We start from the raw sequence: 23,789 nt of genomic DNA on the forward strand, positions 1-23,789 counted from the left end.
AATACCTGCAAATGATAAATTAAAAAAATTACATACACTGTATTTAGACATTTAGCAGAGCAAAGAATAAACAGAAGTAGTTCTGGAGAGGGTGAGGCAGGGGTGCAGAGGAATGGGGCAGATTGCTGCCTCTGCTATAAGCTTTATAAAAGTACTCCTCAAATTATGTACACATTATTTTAGTTTCAAAGATGAAACAAAGAGCAGGGGTTCTTTCCCCCTTTCTCTGACTGGCTTCTTTATACAGAGAACACAAATCACAATGTATTAGGCAAATAAATGCAAGCTCTACTGTTGCCTTTTCCCCATTCACCTCCTTATCCCATCCCAGTTCCTCTAGCTCTCCACCCACACCCTTACTGGGTGATGGGAGAATCCATGTCAAAAGTTACAGCCATCAGCGCTTTTGCAGTTTGGGAAGGATTCAGTACACTATGGCAGGAGGGCTCCTGGTAGTCGGTAGGCTGGAGTAGTCCTGGGACCCCATGGTCTGGACAGGAAAGGCACAGCCGATTCCCCAGCAGGTGTAACTGCAGTGAGTGAGTACCCCGTTACATTAGACTGCTTTGAGAAAGCAGCCAGATACTCATAGGCATGACTACATGAGCCTGATTGAGCTAACAATCCTTCTAAGCTTTGTTTGCTGAAACAACTGCAGTTTTAAAATTCAAACATCCTACCTGTAGTTAAACTTCTGCACTATAACAAATTTCCACCTTCTTCCTTCTTATTCAAACTCCATAGGCTTTGACATTTTAGGGACAGTCTCAAGGGAGAAAGTCTAACCACAAGGAGCTATTTACTTGGAAGGCCCAAAATCGGAGACAAGGAGAATTTCCCAGGGACCCTGACTTTAACACTGCAATCCACAGTGATCCCCTAATTCATTTAGCACATTTCCTACTATGAGCTTAACTTACCTGAGTGGCTTTCAAACAAAATCTAGCATGGAACCTAACCCATAAAACAGCTAGGAAGGCAGCTGTGAACCCCCCACTGCCCCGGTACTCATTAAATTCCACTTTACTGTGACCATGACTCCCCCTGGCTCTTCTTTTCCACATCCTGCCTTCCTTTGATAGGATGAAAGTCTTCTCAAGTCTCACCTTCTCCAGGAAGCCTTCTCAGACTATGCTCACTGAAGATGTCTTCTCCCCTGAATCAACTCATTCAACTACACTTTATATATCTGGTTGGTTCCACCATATATGATTGGTAAACTTTCCACATTAATTGCCTCACAATGATATGCTTACTACTCAATGTAACAGAGGAGACAGCTGAGATTTTTAAAAAAGACCATTTAAAAAAACAATTTATATAAATAGATTCGTATACAAAGAAGAAACACATATACAGAGCACCCCAATTACCAGTACGGTGGACCCTACCCCTTCTTTTCTGCATTGGGAAACAGAACAGAGAACAGAAAAAAATGATTCCATCTTGCTCTTAACTCTTTCCACCTATGTGCTCAGTTTTTCAAGTAGAGTTTCTATTCCTTTGCTGGTGCTTTTGGTTTTTTCCAATGTAGGAATCAAGCTTTTCAGTGCAGCTTTGACTTTGTTTGCAACTTCCAGGTCACAACTCTGGAGGAGGCTGAAGAGAGGAAAACAATTGAATTTCATCAGAACTCCTAGATCATCTCCAATACTACCTGTAGCAATAGTACAAAAGACTTTGTTAACTGTGAGACAAGCCTTGTAACTATATACACACTATTTTTCATTCAAAGGATGAATGATGAGACCAGTAGCCTATATTACAAAACCATGGAAAAAAATGTTTTAGAATCTTGCTGGTGGAGTCACCCAAGCAAAGACATTTGTAGGACCAACACCATTCCATACAGAGTTGGTTCTACCTTCACATTATCTTAGGACTGACTTACGTCCTGTCTTAAAATGATTCTACATGTATTCTATCTTTCCTTCCCCACCTCAGGACTATAAGCTCAAGAGCAGGGACCGTATTTTATTCATTTCATGATGCTACATTTACAGAGCAGACAGCCAAAAAATGCCCACCACGTGGCTGAATGAAACTGTGTGAACACAGGCACAGAGAGGTCAGAGTTAGCAGGCCTTCTCCCTGAACTCCACAGCGCTAACACTGAGTGAAGGGGTGAACAGCTTCACCGTGGAGCTTCACTGCTTGGGTGTGAAACCTGCCTCTACCACTCGGTAACTGTACAACCAAGAGCATGCTATTTAAACTCTCTTAAGACTCAGTTTCCCGAGTTGTAGAATGGGATTCACGACAGAGTCCACCTTCTACCTCACAGAGTTGTTCTCTGAGGCTTAAATGGCCTCGTATCTAAAGCACCCAGCCAGAGCCTGACACTTAGTAAGCACTCAATACATGTTAGCCATTCAACAAAATACGCCCGGCCTCTGCTTTCTGAAACCCTGCCAGAGGACTCTATCGGAAGAGAAAGGAGCCCTAGAGGCTGGTAACGGCAGGCCCATTTCTCTGTGAATAGGACCTACAGCTCTGACCGCAGAGTACCAGGCCTGAATTTCCTGTTCTCTTCTTTTTCGGGACCCTATGTAAATACGGACCTCTGAAACACATTCTAGAAATGAGGTACTTGGTATTTTCCAAAGTCCCTGGTCCCAATAACTTCCAATATGTCAATAAAGAGGAGGATAAATTATCAGCACCAAGCAATATTCTACTGCTTGTGGGAGACAAGCAACAAATTCAGCTTGCCACCTACAATGCTAAAAAGTAAAGTTCCCTTGTAATGAATTTGTGACCCACTAGGTGTTTTTATTTCATACATCTTGGCTAAACACACAGTTATACGACACATAATAGTAAGTTATTGCTTACTGAGCATATGCCACATATTAGACATAATGCTAGGCATTTTATATGCATCATCCAATCTAGTTTTCCTAACGACCACAGGGTTATGATTAATCTCATTATGTTTACCACCAAGAAAATTAAGACCCAGAAAAGCTGAATAATTTTCCCAAGGCTATGCACTAAGCTGGAACCGAGGCAGTCTGTCAAGTGCCAATGCTCCCAAATGTTAGAGAATTCTGCTTCTCTGAGTTACTTTTCAGCCAACACACAAGGCCGATTTTCTTTTCACCCAAAATTCACAAAAACAATTTTTTTGTATTATTGTTATATATAGCTCAACTTCCATTTAGAACTTCGAATATTTCCTGTGCTCCTGTTCCAGTTCTAAGTAGTGCTCCATAATAAACCTATAGTATCCTTCCTGTGTTTGAAATCTACCTAATGGGAGTTCTGATTGATGAACAACCTTTATAAATTAATTTCATGGCATTGCTGAAATTTCCAGTTAAGTGAGTGTAATGAAAGAATGTGTCAGTAGGTGTTAACACTCCAAAAGCCTGGTGAAAAAATTTGTGACAAAAAAGTTCATGTATCAGCTAATGAATTCTGACTGTTTAACATCAACTGGAAAATCAACTAATTTTAAGCAGAAATGAACAAAATGATCTGTAACACTTATATATTTGGAGACACTGACATACCTGAAGATATGAATGCTCCTGTGTGTGTCTGTGAGTATATGTGTACCAGATCATGTATATGTTGAAGAAACACTTAAAATAACATTTACAAACAATATAGATTAAGTTGCATAGCATGTTGCAAGTGAAGTATCTTGAGAAATTCAAACTAGGGTTGATATCTGTTTTCCCAAACCTTAATAACACAGCAGGGGAAAAATCAACAGTAATTGCTTCAAAGCAACATACGAATCTTTTTTTAAATGAATGCTCTTAACAGAAGGTTTTCATCTGCACACAGAATGTATGGAAAATTTCAATGATTTGTGGATTGATTATAAACTCAACTAAGTTCAGAGAATAATACAAAAGAGGCCATAGTTCATCACTGTTTTTTTCTCATTTTAAGTCAGATATCAACAAATAGCATACACACTTCAGTAGCAAATGCTCTTCCAATCCTTTTAGAATCTTTTAAAACAATGAAGGAAATTACATGTAGAATTAGGCATGATTTAAAAGTCAACATTGTCACAGTTTTCACAGGGACATAAGTTATTCACTAAAAAAAATACAGGCTGGGCGCGGTGGCTCATACCTGTAATCCCAGCACTTTGTGAGGCCAAGGTGGGCAGATCACAAGGTCAGGAGATCAAGACCATCCTGGCTAACACAGTGAAACCGGGTCTCTACTAAAAATACAAAGAATTAGCCTGGCGTGGTGGTGGGCACCTGCCGTCCCAGCTACTCAGGAGGCTGAGGCAGGAGAATGGCATGAACCCAGGAGGCAGAGCTTGCAGTGAGCCGAGATCGTACTCCAGCCTGGGCGACAGTGTGAGAGTCCGTCTCAAAAAAAAAAACCACCAATTATGTTTTGGTCAAAACCATAAATGTGGTGAAGCCACCTGATACCTTGTGAATGTTATAATTTGTCAAAAAGATGGTAGTTTAAAAATCCTAAGGGCCAGGCACAATGGCTATGCCTGTAATCCCAGCACTTTGGGAGGTCAAGATGGGAGGATTGCTTGAGCCTAAGAGTCTGAGATCACCTGGGCAACATAGGGAGACCCTCATCTCTACAAAAAATTAAAAAAAAAAAATTAGTTGGGTGTGGTGGCACGCGTCTGTAGTCTCAGCTACACAGGAGGCTGAGGTGGGAGGAAAACTTGAGCCCAGGAGGTTGAGGCTGCAGTGAGCTGAGATCGTGACGCTGCACTCCAGCCTGGGTGACAGAGTAAGACTCCGTCTCAAAAAACAAACAAACAAACAAAAAAAACACCCTAAGGACTGACTGAAAGAGTTACATTTGCTTTCTAATATTTGGTATGCTTGTCTAGATCATGAGTGACTGGAAGTAATACTAGACTACTGAGAACAAATATTAGAACTGAGAAATCAATGTGAAGGAAGTGTGTCTTCTGCATGACCAGGCCCTGCTCAGAGAAGGGCACACGTTATACATACCTAGAAAGAATAATGGCACCTCGATTTACACTAGCCCAGGACTTCAGGTTCTTCATGCCAACATGCTCTACAAGTGTTTTTGCAAAACAACCTGTAAAATATACTGAAGCTTAGTGAACATCATATAATAAGATTTATACTCCCTACCCCCTTCTCTACTGCCCTTAAATCTGCAAATATTTTTAAATAAAAAAGCTAACAAAAGTAGCTTTCACCCAATCTCCCTTTTAACACAAAAAATTCCAGTGCAGGTTTATCTAATGCATTTCTAAAAGAGCCATTTCTTTTAACTCTGATCCAAAACCTAAGCTATGTTTAGCAGTAATTACTCAAGATAAACTATGAATTCTAATAAAACACTCACTTGGTTATATCTGCATTTCTTAGTATTATTTAATGATTTAACTTTGACCTGAAAGCTATTCAGGAAATAAATGTTTCACAGTAGCACCTCATGCTTGGTTGAAATCAAGTTCTTCCTCATGGATAAATGCTCACTCAGAAGGTGCCATGAACATAACACAGTGTTCACGTGTTCAACGGTGGTTGATGACTGTTCTAGCTTACACTTGGCATTTCTCTTTACAACGCTTATGTGCTCACAAATCAAAAATGCCATTTGTCTCCTGTTATTCTAGTATTTCTGATTCCCAAGGTCTTGGTATTATCTTTTTCACTTTGCAATTAATGCTTGGACAAAGGAGAAATTCTGATAGCTAAGATTTAGTGCAGATGGAGGTAGGGACAACCTATCTTGAAGGCAAACATCATAGTCAGGTAGCATGTACTACATCATTCATTCAAAGATACCTGAATGTAAGGACTCTTGAAAAGCCAAGAGGCCTATGGCTATTCAGCCTTTCACGGTACCTGCTAAACAGGGACAGAGTTCAGCTAGTGAGGCAAATTGTTTTCCAAAGCTGACCACAATAATATCTCCTGTCCTGTGTGCTCTTCTAGAATGCGGCCACTCCATCTACAGGGGGAATCCATGTCTTCTTTTGAATCACAGTGGGCCTCTGTGACTGACTTGACCAAGACGGTATGATGAAAGTGGCATTAAATGACTGCTAAGGATAAATCATGGAAGTGCCAGGTATTTACTTTGTTCTCTTGGGAGGCTCACTCTTAAAAAAGCAACCATCTCGTGAAGGAGCCCAAGCAGCCTAGAAAGGGAAACTGAGGCTGTTGGTCCCCAGCCAACAGTCAGTACTCACTTGCCAACCATGTGAGTGAGTTATTCGAAAAGTGGACACTCCAATCACAAACCAAGCAGCCCTAGATGACTCTGACTCTGAGCATAGAGGAGGAGAGCTCCACCAGACCCTGATCAAGTCATTGTTTTGAAAACTACTAAGTTTTAAGGTGGCTACTATACAGTAAGAGAATCAAAACAGCTAGACATGCAGGAGGACAAACTCATTTGGTGCTGTATGAATACAACAAGACAAACACATCAGACCCAAACAGGCAGATTTTGGCGTTCTCAGCACATTTTAATTAAGAGGGAGAAAAACCACTGGACATTAAGCCAGACTACTTTTCTGGCATAAACTCAACTATACATCAACTTTTTAATAATGAAAAAGATGATTCCACATGTTATTTTTTTTTAATATTTACCACAAGGCTTCTCTTTTACAAAAAAATTTAGTGAAAAATAGCCCCAGGTCCCCATTCTTAAACGTAAAGTGAGAAGTGACAGCTCTACTGCTATACTGATTGCCTCACTAGCCATTAGAGCTGCCACTTGCCGCAAGACATGAATTCATGATCTGTCACTTTTTTTCAGACATTGTAATGAAAAGCCCAAACTGTTTTAACTCCGTAGGGGAAAAAAATCTCTCCAGTGGTTTAAATACCAGATGGAATTTGGATTTCGTTAGTGAAGGTCTGGTTGGAGATAGGACTGAGAGGGGAATGGCATGCAAATGCTAATGCTGTCCTTCTCTAGAGAGCTCAGTTTCTACAGAGCAGCTGTAAGGCTTACAAAAAACCAGAAGGCGCCAAAGACTGGCTTACTCCTTGGTCCCATGTATTTCAATGCCAAATAAACAGGCACTAGTCCAAAATTCTCTTACAAGGATAATCTTCTTCTGCTTATTCTTTCTTCAAACATAGAGATAAATATCATGCCTTTCTACTGAGGTAATGATACTCAACAATTGGGGCCCCCTACCCCCTCTCACCATCCTCATTAGAATGGCATTTTAAGGCATTGACCAAGCCAGGTTAGAAGCCTGCAGCAGCAGAGGAAGGAAAACATGGAGAGTGCAGGGGGGGTTGGGAGGGGGGCCGGGGGGCAGGTGGGAGGTGGAAAAAAGAAAGAAAATTAAAAGAGTTCTCAGGCACAAATATTTCTAGGGGAAAAAGCATTACCAGCAACCACTGAATCATTTCTTATTCACAGACACCACTTCTAAACACTTGACAAACTTCATTTGAGCTTAAATGGCCGGTATAAAGTTCAGGGATGCCAGGAATTATTGGAATTCCACATGAGATACAAGAAAAAGTCAAATTTCATAGCCTACCTTCTCTCCCATTTTCTTTCATCTTTTTATCTTGCTCTATTAACCACTTCAGAACTAGATGTCCTGCAGGATGTTCTGCAATGTGAAGCTATGAAGGGTCAAGAACAGTTAATTTTAAAAGCTGTTTTCATTCATGCAAATACATTTGAATGAATACACACAATTTTTGTCATCACATACAGATAAGGACTCAGCCACTTTTAAAGTTCCACAGGCTTAAGAGGTCTTCATCTAGAACAACCATCATACTTGGGGGGACCACAGATCTATTCTAATCCCCAGACTGAAAGACGGTTATGCCAGATAACACAGCCACTGCACAGCACTTCAGTCTCAGCTTCATGAAATCTGCTCTGACCAGTAGCAGCACAAGGCTCATCTTAATGCTAATCATGTCTTGGATTGAAATATGCCATTCTCAGACACAAATAAACCTATAAGACAGAACACTATCGCACAAACATCAAAACCCAATGCTGCATGCTGTTTAAGTACACATGACCACCTAAGGGGATTATGTGATGAGCGAATCAAGAAAGCATCTCTTCAGCTCAACCTTACTCCTTTTCAAGAGCAATACCAAGCGTTCCCAGTTATTTGGGCTTCTCCTTAGCAAGTATGGGAGGCAACCGGCTCAGTCTCCATATAGAGAAACTTTCAAGGTACATTCATCTTTCCCATTTGTGAATATGGTCAGGAGCCAGGGCTTCTCTAAGACCCATGGCCCACTTCTCTTCCCCAATCTCAGGTGTCAGAAGCACCTCGGGCACTCAATACTTGGCAATGATTTCATTCATAAGCAAATTCACATCTGTAAAACATTCCCAAGAGCCAGGCTTTGACCCAGATGGTTAGAGAAAATTAAAGATGAATGTAATTGCTGCTGTGAGAGGTTCTTGGTTGTTTATTCAACAGGCATCTCCCTCCCCAGCTTTCTTACTGACACCCGACATCCTCCAAAAATGAAATTTTTGTGGCCTTTGCAGCTTTCCTGCCTGTCCTTTAATGGCACATTACCTCTCCGTCCTTGCCACCAGGATGCAGTTCTGTTGCTGCCAAGCTGGCGATGACATTCATGGCAGGCTGAACGTCTCCAGTGGCAGATCCCAGAATGTCAGACACCAACACACACGCAGACTTATCTAGCACCACTTCTTGGGCGTGTTCTTGCAGGTAGCTTAACAAAGCTGGAGAAATGGATTCTAGGAGCTCCCGTCTGCGGACCTCTGTATCTTTCTTACTGTTGAATATGTTGAATGGGGTATTAAGGTAAGATAAATCGCAAAGGAAATGTGGTGATATTATCACAAAAACCTCTAAGAGCTTATCACAGACTGTATCACACTCTATTATTATTGTCTATCTTTCTGTTAAGCATGTAGACAATGAGTGATTTGAGTATGTGTTCTATCTGTTTCTAAAAATGTTTGTGTCCCACGATCTGAATAGTGCCTGGCACAGAATAAGAGCTCAATAAAGGGAGTCTGGCTTGTGTAATACCAAAAAAAAAAAAAAAAAAAAAATCCAAAAACCAAATAAGATACCCAGAAAACAACACATTTACACTGCTGTATGGACACCATACTCTAGGGTACTCAAATATGTGGTATCAGTAGCTTTGAAAATAAAGCAAAATAAAAGCCAAACCGCACACTTGAATGCCTACTATGTGCCAGGTGCTCAGGTGTTCTTTTGGCACGACACTTTTATTTCCTTTTCAAGATAAAAACTTTAAGAATCTGTCAAAAATATAGGCTTGAAAATGGAATTCACCTTTTGGGCAGTTTTAGAGAGAGGGTATGGATGTGTAAATGGATTTCTGGAAGCATGCAATACTCAACATTAACAGAGGAATAAAGAAGTCAAGCCATTCTACTTGGTTTTACCTGTGTGCATTTCCATCTCCTTTTTGCAGAACTTCAATGATTTCTCGTACTGTATGTGCAGGATCTCTGGGGCTTAGTAAGTACAATAGGACCTTCCTTCCATATTTGTCATTTACTATGCTAGGCAATGAACTGATAATTTCCTATAGAATTAGAAACAAAAAAAAGAATCAATATCTGCATTCTTAAAATAAAGTACCACAGGACCTTCCTTCCATATTTGCCATTTACTGTGGAACTGATAATTTCCTATAAAATTATAGTATATGTGCTGCCAAAGTGAGCACAATGTCCTATAAAATTATAAACAACAACAACAAAATGAATCGATATCTACATTCTTAAAATAAAGTATGCCTGAATTTCAATGGTGAAGAATACATACTTAACTACTATTTTTCCCAGAGTACTTCATGGAAAATATGGAGCTAGTTCTGAAATTGTCTCATTAAAGCACACAGAGATTTACATTTAGAACACAGAATCAATTCTCTTTTGTGACTAGCATTACTGAACAACTCATTTACATTAACTGACCAAGCCCAAAGACTTAAAAAATATTTAAAGGTGTTATCTTCATTCATTATGGCCAGTATTTCTTGGGCCACTATTACTAGGGACATCACTTGCTGAGGTCACTGAGTAGAGACGGTTAATTTGCAGCTGCATTTAAATGTAGCATCGGCATGAATGAAGAACATTTCTACTAGAATTTCCCTGCTGAGATGTATGTGAAAGGAGATAAAGAAACTCTGTGAAATCGAACAAGTGGATAAAGGCTTTTAAAGTTAGGTTGCTTATTCATGGCAAATGAAGGCTGTTTAGCTACTGCAATGAAAAACAAAAACAGAGGAGGAGGGGAAACCAAATCCAGAAAGCCTCGACTAAGCAGTTACAAATTACGCTATATAACATTTCCAATCAACACACCCAAGAACAGTAACCTCCTTTTCTAGTTGTTTGAATTTAAGGGACAAAAGCAATGTCATCCCCACCCTAACTAAACTCCTGTGTAAATCTGATGTTTTCAAAGATAGAAAAGTCACTTGAAAATTTTTAAAAATTCCTTTATTCTTAATAGAGAAGATGCAGCAGAAGAGTCATAAATTTGTTTCCCCCACCTCTAACACTCCTATTTCTTGTAACAAACTTTATAAATATTCAATGATGTTTGAGCACCCCATATTCTTTAGAACTGGCTGGGCCTCGGAAAGAGTTCTGTCCAACCAGCCAGGTTTACAGATGAGGCATCCAGAAAGAGGAAAGGATCTGCCAGAGGACTCACAGTGGCAGTGTCCTGGTCCTCCAACTCCAAATCTAGTCTCTTTCAAAGAAAACATAAAACCTCTTCTTAAGGAAAGGAATTCTCTCTGAGATGATATATTCAGATCTGCTCTTCTTAAAAGGGCCTATTTATTATGATGATATTAGTAATTTTAGTATGAGGAACCAAGCTCAAAATCAAGTCAGCCATCAACCATGAGACCATGAATCTCACTGCATCATGATCCTATGGCTGATGCTGCTGCTCCAGGTTCCAAACACCATGTTTCTCTTTTTAAAATCTCAACCTTCCCTCATTTTTTGCTCAAAAGTATAGCATGCTTCTGACAACAGTAGCTAACACTCGTCAAGTGCTTACTAGGAGTCAAGCACTACTGAGAGCTGCACGCTGATCATCTAACATAATCTTCTGACCACTATGTCCTGTTTCTACCAGTCCTCTCCCCATTATGCTCTCCTAACTACTTCGGAAGTTTAAGATCACCATATAAAGATTCCCATGTAACACATAAAAGTTTTCAGAGAGGTGAAAATTCAACAGTTCTAACCACCTCAGAATGAATAAATAATTTCAACCACCCAGGGAAAATGAACTTAAAATTTCAGTAATAAATGGGTAAACAAACAAAAACATACAGAACTTGCTACAAGGTAGGGAACTCTCTCAAGGCAAACAAACTCCAAAGTGAACTCAAACTATGTTTTTTGTTTTTTTTTTGAGACGGAATCTCACTCTGTTGCCTAGGCTGGAGTGCAGTGGCGTGATCTTGGCTTGCTGCCACCTCTGCCTCCTGGGTTCAAGCAATTCTCCTGCCTCAGCCTCCGGAGTAGCTGGGACTACAGGCTGCGTCAGGACACCCAGCCTATTTTTGTATTTTTAGTAGAGATGGGGTTTCGCCATGTTGGCCAGGCTGGTCTCGAACTCCTAACCTTAGGTGATCCGCCCGCCTCAGCCTCCCAAACTGCTGGGATTATAGGCATGAGCCACCACACCAGGCCAATCTATGTGTTGCTGATAATGAAGTGTTTAGTGCCCCAAATATGGCGTACCTTGAGTGTGCCTTTAGTGTACTTTAGGTACCTATATTAATTAACCAACTCATAAAAGAGGACAAATGCTTTAATTTGTTATATATTTTGTTAATTTGTTGAAAGAAAGAGGTGAGAATAATACATAGGCTGGGCCAATTTCTACAGTTTAAAAAAAAAAAAAAAACAAAACTTCGCTGCCCTTAACAAAATGACTCTGAAATATAACACCTTTAAAAATTTGTTTTTTTGAGAACAAAAAAACAAAACAAAACAAAAAAACTAGGCAGTATGTAGTGAACAACTATAATGGCTACTCTACACTTTTAGTTAACATTTTTTTCCCTTGGTATAGGGAGGAAACATGAAGCCGGCAACGTATTCCTCAATACACCGAGCTTTCTCCACAGCTTCCACGCTTACGCTTGGGCAGAAATGGTTTTATAAAATGAGAAACTGGGATTTCATGATATGCATAAAACCTGTGCTTAAATACTACTCAGACCAGTCCCCAAATTCACTGAACTTTACTCCCTTTTGGTTTGTAATTAAGGAATTTAGAATCTGAATTCATATTTAATTAAGGCTTTTAAAAGAATGCATGTTTATAAATAACAATTTTACAAAAAACTAAAAAACATTACTTCAAAATGTAATATCATTTTTTCAACCAACCTTACCGATCAGAAAGAAAAATGTAGTATCATTTAATCCTTGCCCAGCTCACCCTCGTTCCAGCTTTCCCCTACCATCAAAAACATACATCTTTGAGAGAGTACTACTCCATTTCTCTTTAACTTGGGTTACAGAGAAAATGGGGAGGAAGTTCTAGATTATCACATGGTGTGTGCTAACAATTCCAGTAACATGTAGAAATAGGTAAGAGGCAGCTAAGGCACAGTTGATTTTGTGCAGAATTTAGTCTCTGGGGTCTTGAGTTCAAGCTGTGTAGCCTTTGGCAAATCCATTAAACTCTTTGCATATTAATTCCCTTATATTTAAAAGGAAATGATACACCTGCCTAACTCATGGGCTATTACCAGGAGCAAATCAGAAAAAGTCACACTGCAAAGTGAAAGCTGCCATAAAATAATTATTTCATATTAAAAACATACCTTTCAATATGTATAGCCTCCTTAACTATGGAGATTAAATAAAGCTAGCTGAGTCATGAGTTTTCACCCTCAAGAGAAAGAATACCAAGAACTGTTTAATTCAAAAGGTTTTGGCTTAGCTTACTCCTAAAAAGAGTTAACTTACAGAAAATTCACAAAGGCCCATTTATTGTAATTTCTTCTTAAGCTCTAAAGTAGACATGTAAACAAAGAAAGCATGGGAATTACAAAAGACTTCCCTTCTGAAGACATCTTTGGCCAGTTCTGATTGCCTTATGCTGAACTCTAGCTAGATACCTTGGCACTCTTGTTTTGCCAATGCTCTTTTAAAGAGGAAGGGTAAAGGTCAAAATAAAGATGCACACATGAAGTAGGGTTAAAGCGTGTGCATTTATGGTTGAGGGTAGAAATGTAAAAATCAACCCATCCATGGTGCTGAAGACTGAGCCTGTGGTGTCCATTCTTACGGTAGTTTGCTATGGGGACAAAAAGAAATGCAGACTACTATATAGAACCTAAAATCTAGTGAAGAGGGAAGAGAGTTAATAAAAAGTTAAAACTAAGAGATTTAACTAACGGATAACAGAAATATAGAAGGCAGGTTAGATCATCAGGCAGCTTCCCCAGTATTTTGTTCTGAAAACAGGGTGACTGTTTCCAAAAGTCTACCTTTTCAGCTGCACTAAAAAAACTGGAAGGTCTAGTTCAGTGGGTACACTGCTTCATTCAGTTTTGCAAAATGAAAAATGTCCTGGAGATTGCCTAACAATGAGCATATTTAATACTACTTAACTGTATACTTCAAAATGGTTAACATGGTAAATTTTGTTATATATAGTTTACCTCAATTAAAAAGAAAACAAATGTGAAGATCTATCGCCATGGAGCTCACACTGCCAGGGACTGGAGCTGAATAGTGCCCACCACCTTGCAGAGGGCGTGTGCTCTTGCTATTTCCTACAGTCCCTCCCACATCTCCTTGTCTCACACCTGGCCTGGCCACTCATTTACCTATCTGGTCAATGAAGGTTTGCAGGTTTCTGAGCCCTGGGTGAGATCATGATTAACTGCTCAAGGAAAGGATGGCAAAGAAAAAGACTACAGTAGTTGAATGGGTGGGGAGACCACATCTGACTAGAAGATCACTATCTGGTGATTACACTAGAGCTTAGTCTTAATAGAAAACAAGCTGTGATTATCGGGCTATGATTTCAACTTGACATTTTGGGAAATCTAGTTACTCTAAATGGAACGCTTAGCAACACACTAAGCTTTCTTGGCTATTTTTAAAAGCACTCTGTAATGCAATGGTTTTGTAGTGGCTGAGTGGGAAACAGGAACACGTGACTCTCTATATAAACATACATGCAGCAAATTTGGCAGCCCAGCAATTATGCTAAGTGCCTTAGAGAAACTTAACATGTACCCAAGGAGACATATACAAGAATGTTCATGGATTTGGATTAGCAAAAATTAAGAATTAAGGTTAGTTTTTAAAACTGTAAACAACCTAAACATCCATCACCAGGAAAACAGAAAATAAATCACAGTATAGTCACATGTAATAGAATACTATTTGTTAGTGAAAAATAAATGATTTAGAATAGGGATGGGTAAACTATGGCCCATTGGTCAAATCCAGCCTATAGCCTGTTTTGGTCCATCTTGCAAGCTAATAATGGTTTTTACATCTGAAAAGGGTTTTATAAAACAAAAACAAAATGAACAAGAATACATGATAGGACCATATATACCCCACAAAGGCTAAAATAATTATTAACTGGCCCTTTATAAAAAAGGCTTGCTGACCCCTGATGATAAATCTCACAAACATGAGAAAAGAAAAAAAGATGCAGAAGAATACATGTAGGACATCATTTATACAGAACTTGTAAACATGTAAAATAAAATTAGATACATGTTTTACAAAATAAAAAATGTCTACATATAGTGAAAGGATAAGGAAATGCATATGAATAATAAATACCAAATTTATCATAGTAGATATGGGGTGATGATAGGATATCAGGGATGGGTACACAAAGGGCTTAAACTTGAACTGTATTTGTCAAGTTTTATTTCATGTCAGGTGGTGGGAAGCTGGATGTTCCCTGTATTGTTCATACCTTTCTGTATATTTTAAAGACAATGGCTTTAAAAATATGCATCAATATTTATTCACCCTCAAACAACAATTGGCTAGTGTACTTATTGACCTTCCAGTGAACATTGCTGCCAAACTGCCTGCATATCAATGACTGCAAAGGTAAACTGGATGAAACTTTATGTTTATTTAGGAAAGTAAAGTAGTAAGAAAGAGCTAGGATCCATTTTGAAAGGCGAAGAGCTCAGCTGACCAGGCTGTGATTTCAACCTGACATTTTGGGAAGTCTGGGTGCCCTGAACAGAGTGCTTAGCAACACTAAGCTTTCCGGGTTATTTTTAAAAAGCACTGCATACCGCAACTGTTTTTGTGGTAGATGAGTGATGGGAAAAATCCAAGGGCAATTAGCATTCCAGAATTTTATCACGAGCTACACAATTTAATAATACACAGAACCTGTTGAACATTTGTCAGTTACAGGCGAGAGACTGGCAAATCAGGCCATTCAGGGAAAGCTGCCCTAAGTATGAGAAAGTCATTAAGAATGTGGGTTAAGCAGTTGTGGGAATCAAAGTGATAAGCATAAGGAATTAAAACTTTTTCAACAGCAACTTTAAGTGGCATACATCTTTGGAAAAAAATTAACAGACAATTCTGGCAAATTGTGAAGGAAATTTGGTTTCTCTTGAAATCCATTTGGAACAGTTATGCAAATTTTAGTTGTCGTGCAAATATTAAACAAAAGCAAACTTTCAATATCCCTGCCTGTTTCCATTTCTGTGAAACAACTTTATTCATCGGCCAATTCTATGGCCTCACATCTCTGTCACAGGAATGAAAAACAATCATTATTGATTGGAGTCAAAAGGGTAATAAAGTCACAAGGAACATGTCAAAATACTCAGTTTGTAACATGAAAGTCTTGCCAACTTGTTTCTTCCCACAATCCTATCCCAAAGAAAGTCATCACAGTCTTAAAACAGTCAAGGGTAAAGTTGGAAAATGACAGCAAGGGCATGAGAAATTCACACACACTGGGACCTACAGCTGGCATCTAAGAAAACAATCTTCCCCTCCACTAGCTGGTATACTTTTTCCATTACACTCAGCTCTACTGATCCCGGGAGGCTACAAAGAGAGACCACAGCACCACCACCTGACAACAGGTAAATTCTATTTTTGAATCATCATATTCTTCTTTCTTGCAGATGTGAAAGTACCACTTGTCGTCACTAAGATTTCTCCAAGGGTCCCATTCATGTATATCAAACAGAAAGGCTTGTGTAATTTTCAGACGAATAAGCTATGTCTATACAGATTATGTGGTTTTCAAGACGTTTCCAAGTTTGGTCACTACTATCAAACTAGTATTTTCTTATCCCCACCCTGCTGCAACCTCTACCATATACTCAACACCACTCATACACTAAAAACAAAAGAAAAGACAATCGTAGAATCAGAAAAAGAGACTATCGATGCAGAATGAAGAAAACAAATAGTTTAGAATGCAATTTTTACTTTGGAGTACTTCCCCTAAGAGGACAACTGGTTTTTCTGAAGGCAAGTTTAGGGATAAATACACTACATTCAAGTATTACCACTTTATGGTCATTACACTGGACTAGAAGGAATTGCTGAAATGTAAAAAGGAAGCTAGAGTTTTAATTTTAGTAATAATTTTTAATCTGACCCTGCAAAAGCTCTAAGAAGCATCACAACTGAGTGAGTTTTGTATATTTTTCTTCTCCATCAGCTCAATCCAACACAGATGCATTGATCAACCGGGTAACCGTGCAGAGGTAATTATTTCCCCACAGGGAGAGAAATAATTTAATAGGTCACAGATACTCTCTGCTTGTATTTGAGTTCTGGAATAACTAAGGAATTACTATGCTAATTTCTGGTCATATCTAAATATCACTTTGCTAATTTTCCATAGTTCAGAATCACATATGGTCTAAAGTACCATGTTATCTTAATCCAAAATAAAAGTGTTAAATCTTAATTTGACCAGTCTTAAATATTTAAAACAGTATTAATAAAGTTACAAGGTTAAGATTTATACAGGAATAAAACAAACCTCCAAAATAAAACATAATTAACTTAAAAGTAAGCAAAAATACTGATAGAAGGCACAGCTGCAAGTCTTTACACATGCATGGTGAAATCAAGCTTACACATCCACAACTGATTTATCAATGTAACTTAAATTCAAGACCATCAGAATTACTTACTGATATGATTATCTGCTTCACAAGCTTAGTATCATCAATACAATCAAATGCCGCCAGTAAAACCAAATGGGAGTATTGGCCCTGCAAGAATTGGAAGCCAGTAAAGGTTAAAAACAAGTGCACAGATTTTCCCTCTTATTCTACACATGGATTATTTTCAGAAAGGTTACCTACATTGACAACTTGTCGAACATAACAAGATGAATAAAAGCCATTTTAACGAACTTCCTCTCTTACCACGACCTCATTCATTATATTCTAGAGGTAAGGTTGATTTTTTTTTTAAAGCACATTATCCATTACCAAATAGTCTAAAACTAATACCTATGTAAACAGGTACACTTTTAATGAATAGCTACCCGAAAATTAAAAGTTCAAGTTATAAGATTAAGTTAAAAAAATCTACATACATAAACACATATATAAGATACTCCAATCATGAAAAAGAAAATATAAACTCATACAATTTTACACACACACACATACACACGATACACATAATACATGTACACAGGAAATCCTGGAAGGCAAGGCATTGTAATAGTCATCTCTGGGTTATACAAGTGATTTTTAATTTTCTTTTCTATATTGCTCAATTTCTTTAAAGTGATCTCACAAAATTAGAATATAAATAATTATACACTGAATGAGAATGATATAAAAATCACTACTTTAAAAAAGTATAGCTGCATGAGATCACAGAAATACACATGTGGCTTTCACAACACTCATCTTTTGAAATAAAATTATTTCCATGATGCTAATACTGTTCCAAACATTTAAAGAACACCTACTTTATGTTAAGAACAGAAGCAAAAGAAAACAAAAACCTGTTTCCAGAGCTTGTGGCATAAGTATCCCGGATGTTGATATAATTGTTTTAAACTTTCATAGGAATTTGATTTTTGATAATGGCCCACAATCATTCAGAGCCAGATCTGATGAATATCACAGATAATACAATTTCAATTAGAAACAATAACGAAGTTGCTAACTGTAAAGTCAAAAAGACAAACTGAAGATAAACAAAAAGGTCTAACACCCTTACTATACGAAGACCAACAACCAAATAAAAATGGGCAAAGCCAGGTGCAGTGGCTCACGCCTGTAATCCCAGCATTTTAGAAGGCTGAGGCTGGTGGATCACGAGGTCAGGAGATCAAGACCATCCTGGCTAATAGGGTGAAACCCCGTCTATACTACTAATACAAAAAATTAGCCGGGCGTGGTGGCGGGCGCCTGTAGTCCCAGCTACTCGGGAGGCTGAGGCAGGAGAATGGCGTCAACGCGGGAGGTGGAGCTTGCAGCGAGCCCAGATCGCGCCATAGCACTCCAGCCTGGGCGACAGAGCAAGACTCTGTCTCAAAAAAAAAAAAAAAAAAAAAAAAAAAGAACATGAAGAGTCAGATCACAAAAACAGAAGTACAAATGTCTTTAAATGTATGAAATAATGCTTTATGAACTAATTAAGGACAATAATTAAAACAATGAAATGCCATTTATCCTATAGGCGATGGTGAAAACCTCTGACAACAGACTAATTTATCAAAGGTTTAGGGAAAAGCAGGCACACTTTTATGTTGATGAGAATGTAAAGTGGTTCAACTTCTTTGAAGAGCAATTGACAACACCTATACAAATTTAAAATGCAGGTATGACCTGATCCAGTAATTCCAGTTCTAGGGATTTATCTTGCAGACGTGTTTCCATGTAAGTACAAAGACTTACATACGAGTATATTCACTGGAGTACTAATTGTAATTTTAAAAATTCTAGAAACTACCAAAATGCCCAACAGTGGGGACTGGTTAAATAAATTATGGTACAGGCATACGATGAACTATTACAATCACAAAGAAAAGTGAGGTAGACAGATGTATGTATATTGAAATAAAATGACCCATAATATGAATTAAGTGAAGGAAACAAAATAGAGAACAATGTGCCTAGTACAAAATCACTGGTTTCAGTTCTGTTAACTCGGACACACATAAGCATAACCAAGCATAAAATATTTCTGGATGAATACAACAGAAGGTGGTACAGAATTGAATATAAGTGAAAAAAAGACAAATCCACAAGTATAGTTGGAAATTTTAACATGTTTCTCTCAGCAACTGATAGAACTAGAAAATAGTAAGTCAGTAAAAACATTGATGGTATGAACACTATCAACTACTTTGATCTAATTGACAAATATGGAATACCTCACCAAACAACTCTACAATATATTATTTTCAAAATACTTAGACCACATGTTAGGCCATAACACAGGTCTCAATAAATTTAAAAGGAACAAAATAATGTAGAACATATCAAGAAACCCCCAATATTTGGAAATGAATAATTCCGAATTATCCATGGATCAAATCCATGGGTAACATTAGTTTATCACCCCTTTAGAAGTAACTCTTTGAGATTTAAAAAGATATGTACTTAGTATTGAATTACCTGACATAAACAAACTGTAGAACTAAAACAATCTAATTTTATTATTTTAAAATGTCATACTCTTAATACCTTTGTGAATTTTCTATTAACATTCTAATTTTTACTCATTTTAATGTATTCAAATTAGAATGTCACACAGAAAAATTTACTTAACATTGAATTATGAATTATAAAAAAATCACATACACTGGAAACGAGAATTCCATATTTCACTTTGTTATAGGAACGTTAGCTGCCTTCTGAATTCTTCTAATCTCTAGCCCAACAGAAGGCAATAGTCAAGTACACAATCACACAGCATTAATTTTAACTGGTTTGACTTAGTATTTCAAACAAGTTGAAGTATTCACCAGATGCTAGTAGTTCTCACTGGATTTTTTCAAAGGATAAAGTAGTTGATTACTACATAATTTTAGTTCATCAGTAAATCAGAAATTTACTGATGAACTGTTATCCATCAAATATATAAAGTATAACTCAAAAATTAAAATTGTATTTACTACATATATTCTAGTTACAGTACTCCATAGTAACAGCATGAAAAATTATTTAATATCTAAAAACATATAAACCCTATTTTTGAAGCAACAAATCCCCCAGAAAAAACTTTTGTACCTATGAATTTCATTAGGAAAATTGTTACTGCATTTCTAAAGAGCTATAAAATTTAACAACTAAAATTTCCATAACCTACTGCAAATTTATTCTTAAAAAAAAATAAAAAGATACATTTTAATTTCTTTTATGGTTTTGGTCATAAGGAAAACTAGTTATCAAGTTTCTGAAGTGCAATCTGGCATCATTTGCCCAGAGACTAAAATATGTAGATACCGTATCCAGGCAGTAATTCCCATATTTAATTAACATGACTGGACAAATTCACCAAAAAAGCTAGTAAATATCAGGTTTTCAAAGAATATCTAATAAAAGTAGAGAACTATCACAATACAATGTTAAATTAAAAAAGGAGAAAAGAATGCATGTGACATGGTTTCCATTTTGTGTAGATAAAATACGAAAATACATGTAGATGCACAGACAAATATAATAAAACAATTTTCTGCTTGGTAATTTTCTGAATTTTTCCAAATTTTCTATAACAGACATGAATTCATCTTACTATCAAAAATAATTAGAATATGTAGTTTTATTATACTTACATTAGCCACCTTTTCAATGTAAGTCTTCATTGTTTTCACAATCACTTTCCTGTCCTTAAAAAGGAAAGATTGTCTCACTGAACTTTCAGTTATGTATTAAGGGTATTTTGTAGTTAAACATTTTAATATAATATTTATTAAGTTTTCATTTGAGTGGCATATGTTTATCATTAGTAAAAATAATAGTTATGCAGCCAGAACGAAAAAACTGTAATATACCAAAGAAGTTCGCTTAGAGCTATTACAAACTTAGATGTGTATGTGATAGAGTTAGGGTTAGGGTTAGGGTTAGGGTTTGCAAGGCAAACCTAGTGAAGCCACCTTTCACAGTGAGACGGGACAGATCCTTCTTCCAAGGTCTAAACTGCCCTCAAATGGACAGTCTAGCAAACAGTTAGTACTCACCTGCATTTGTTGAACAAAATTAAATTTGCATTAAAAAAGTAGATACAGTACAACTATCTTTTAAAGGCAGAATTATGCTGACCAAGGAAATAATGATAATTTCTGTTAAACTTCTGTGATTAATAAGGATCTTTACCTTTTCCCTCAAGTACTTAACACCTATGGGAGCAAATGTGTGTGGCCAGCTGTTTGTTATCCCTTCCCATTTTCCCCTGCCATAGTATGATCATTAAATGAGGAGGTACCAAAACCTCTATCAACTAAAGCTTAAATACATATTATGTTTACTTGCTTGATAGATCTCTTCCCATCCTTTAATGAAACTTCAAGGTTTCTACTAAAGCAGAGAAAAGAAGAAACACTAGGCCTAAAGAAGATGGCTCATTCCCATCAGGCCCTAAGGCACAACTTTTGGAAGATAATGTTGCTATGCACAACAGGGCAAAGACCAAAGAGGGTTAAAAGTCTAAGGACAGCGAAGTCAAGCCTGCAGATAAAGCATGGCCCTGACTTGTACAGTTTAAATGCACAAGTGCTGTCACACTTACCTTGGGCGTGCCATGCCACAGGCAGTGCATGGCCACTCTGGCGCCATCGTGTGTGTGTGCCAGGTAGACCACCGCTTCGCGGATGGCTTCAATCATTTCCTAGGGAACAAATGCTGTCAGGAACAGGGCTTTGCTTTATTTTCTTCTTTCTGCTGTTTTATCTGTCTGTCTACAGGGGGCGGTTATGCAGAGAGAAGGAAAGGAAGAGAGTGCCAGGTAGCAAACAATTTCATTTTGTAGACAATCAAACAGAAACACAAGCTCTTTCTAGAAATGTTCTTTTCCATCAAGAGCAGTAAATACTGCTGGCAGACAATTTCTATTAAACACAATACCTGACTTTTACCAATGTCTGTTAAAAAAAAAAGGTCAAGCTATATGTGTAGTATAAAATATTCTAAATAATTTTCCAAGAAAAAGAAGCCCAGGAGGTGGTGGTGATAAGGGAGCTTTTAACAGAATAGCGAGATAAAAGAAAATGCTCTTCCCTAAAAGAGACCTGTATGCAATAAACAGAATCAAAACACTCATTTTGACTGAAAAAGTTCCCTTTTTAGTTCATAACTGGATTATCTCCAAACATCATATTCTTTACCATAAACATGCTTACGTAACATTTCCTCATGAAAAATTTCTATACTAACATTTAGACTAAGACCTCATGTATAAAATGACCCTTTAGTAAAAAACATTTCTCACTAGGTAGCTTAGCTTAATTTAACCTTTAGCCTTCATTTTCCATGTATATAAAATTTCTTACTTACATTTTCTTTTTTTTTTTTGGAGATGGAGTCTCGCTCTGTCACCCAGGCTGGAGTGCAGTGGTGCCATCTTGGCTCACTGCAACCTCCGCCTCCCAGGTTCAAGCAATTCTCCTGCCTCAGCCTCCTGAGTAGCTGGGACAGGTGCCCGCCACCACCCCCGGCTAATTTTTGTATTTTTAGTAGAGACGGGGTTTCGCCATATTGGCCAGGCTGGTCTCGAACTACCGACCTTGTGATCTGCCCACCTCGGGCTCCCAAAGTGCTGGGATTACAGGTGTGAGCCACCGTGCCTGGCCCTATATTTTCAAAGTCTAAGCATGTAGGGTGTAAATGAGTTCTGGCAACTAACAAGTGCAGAGCTCCATTTTAGTCTATTAAAAATGTACGTTAAATAAATACAAAGCCTCATGCCAGGAAAGAGAGGGTAGGTGCCTAATTTCATCAATAAGGAACAAACAATTTCAGCTTCAAGTATCTAACAATCCCTTCCCAAGATGAGTCTCAAGAGCAGTCTCAACTAACATACCTGAACTTAGGAATCTCTTCAGAGCTACCCAGATGGAAAGCCATGCATATATTCCAATTATGCTTCCATTTTCCCCAGAGGTTTTTTTTTTTTAAGTCTCTTTTGAAAATGCCCCCAATACCAGAAAAGACAATTTGTCTCATTACTTTACACGCATGCTAAGTTCCAAATGATTTTTTGCTGTTACTGAAACATTCAACACTAAAAAGATACTTTCTACCACTGAATATATTCAAATAATCATTGTGTCATTTCTGGGCATACGGTCCTGCCTCAGAACTGTGGGATACTGTATTTTTCAGGAAATAAGAGAAATCTCCAAAAGAGAAGGTGCTGCTATGGTCATCAAACCATAAGCTTAGGTGGGTGGCTACCTTCGGGAAATTATTTTGCATGCCAATTTTAAGAGGGTCAAAACTCCAATGAATGTATAGTCTGGTGTATTTGTTAAGTCGGTCTCATTATTTTCATTATCCCTTGTGACTGGAAAACGAGGACAAATGGACAATGAGCTCACTGTATGATGAGGCAAGCAAAGTTCAGGGAACTAAATGATGAATTCTCATTTGTATTCCCATGACTGACTTCAAGGGCAGTGCAATTTACCTTCACTCTGTTCTTCTATCATATAAAGTCCAGGTTTTCATGGTCCATTTAGTTTTACAAACGTATCCTCCTCTAACCTTTTAATGCCAAGCTAATTTTTTTTTTTTTGTATTAGCACAGTTGAATTTAAAACTATCCAAATGCTTGAATATTCCTCCACGAGTTAGTTAATTTTCAGATTAGGT

At 37.7% G+C, this 23,789-nt stretch overlaps 1 protein-coding gene across 1 annotated transcript in view; it reads right to left on the reverse strand.

Annotated features, from left to right (window-relative positions):
- Nucleotides 1-1,286: 1,286 nt before the first annotated feature.
- The window catches only part of PUM3 (pumilio RNA binding family member 3), a 39,915-nt gene continuing 17,412 nt past the window's right edge, over nucleotides 1,287-23,789 (reverse strand). The window contains exons 11-18 of the mRNA XM_003273870.3: nucleotides 21,709-21,807; nucleotides 20,756-20,809; nucleotides 17,145-17,225; nucleotides 9,379-9,521; nucleotides 8,510-8,732; nucleotides 7,493-7,580; nucleotides 4,959-5,049; nucleotides 1,287-1,599 (exon numbers count right to left, since the gene is read on the reverse strand). Of these exons, the coding sequence (XP_003273918.2) occupies nucleotides 1,467-1,599; nucleotides 4,959-5,049; nucleotides 7,493-7,580; nucleotides 8,510-8,732; nucleotides 9,379-9,521; nucleotides 17,145-17,225; nucleotides 20,756-20,809; nucleotides 21,709-21,807 (912 nt within the window). The 3' untranslated portion in view covers nucleotides 1,287-1,466. The remainder of the gene's footprint in view (nucleotides 1,600-4,958; nucleotides 5,050-7,492; nucleotides 7,581-8,509; nucleotides 8,733-9,378; nucleotides 9,522-17,144; nucleotides 17,226-20,755; nucleotides 20,810-21,708; nucleotides 21,808-23,789) is intronic.

Source organism: Nomascus leucogenys, chromosome 1a, assembly GCF_006542625.1.
Source record: "Nomascus leucogenys isolate Asia chromosome 1a, Asia_NLE_v1, whole genome shotgun sequence".
In the NCBI taxonomy this organism is placed as follows: Eukaryota; Metazoa; Chordata; class Mammalia; order Primates; family Hylobatidae; genus Nomascus; species Nomascus leucogenys.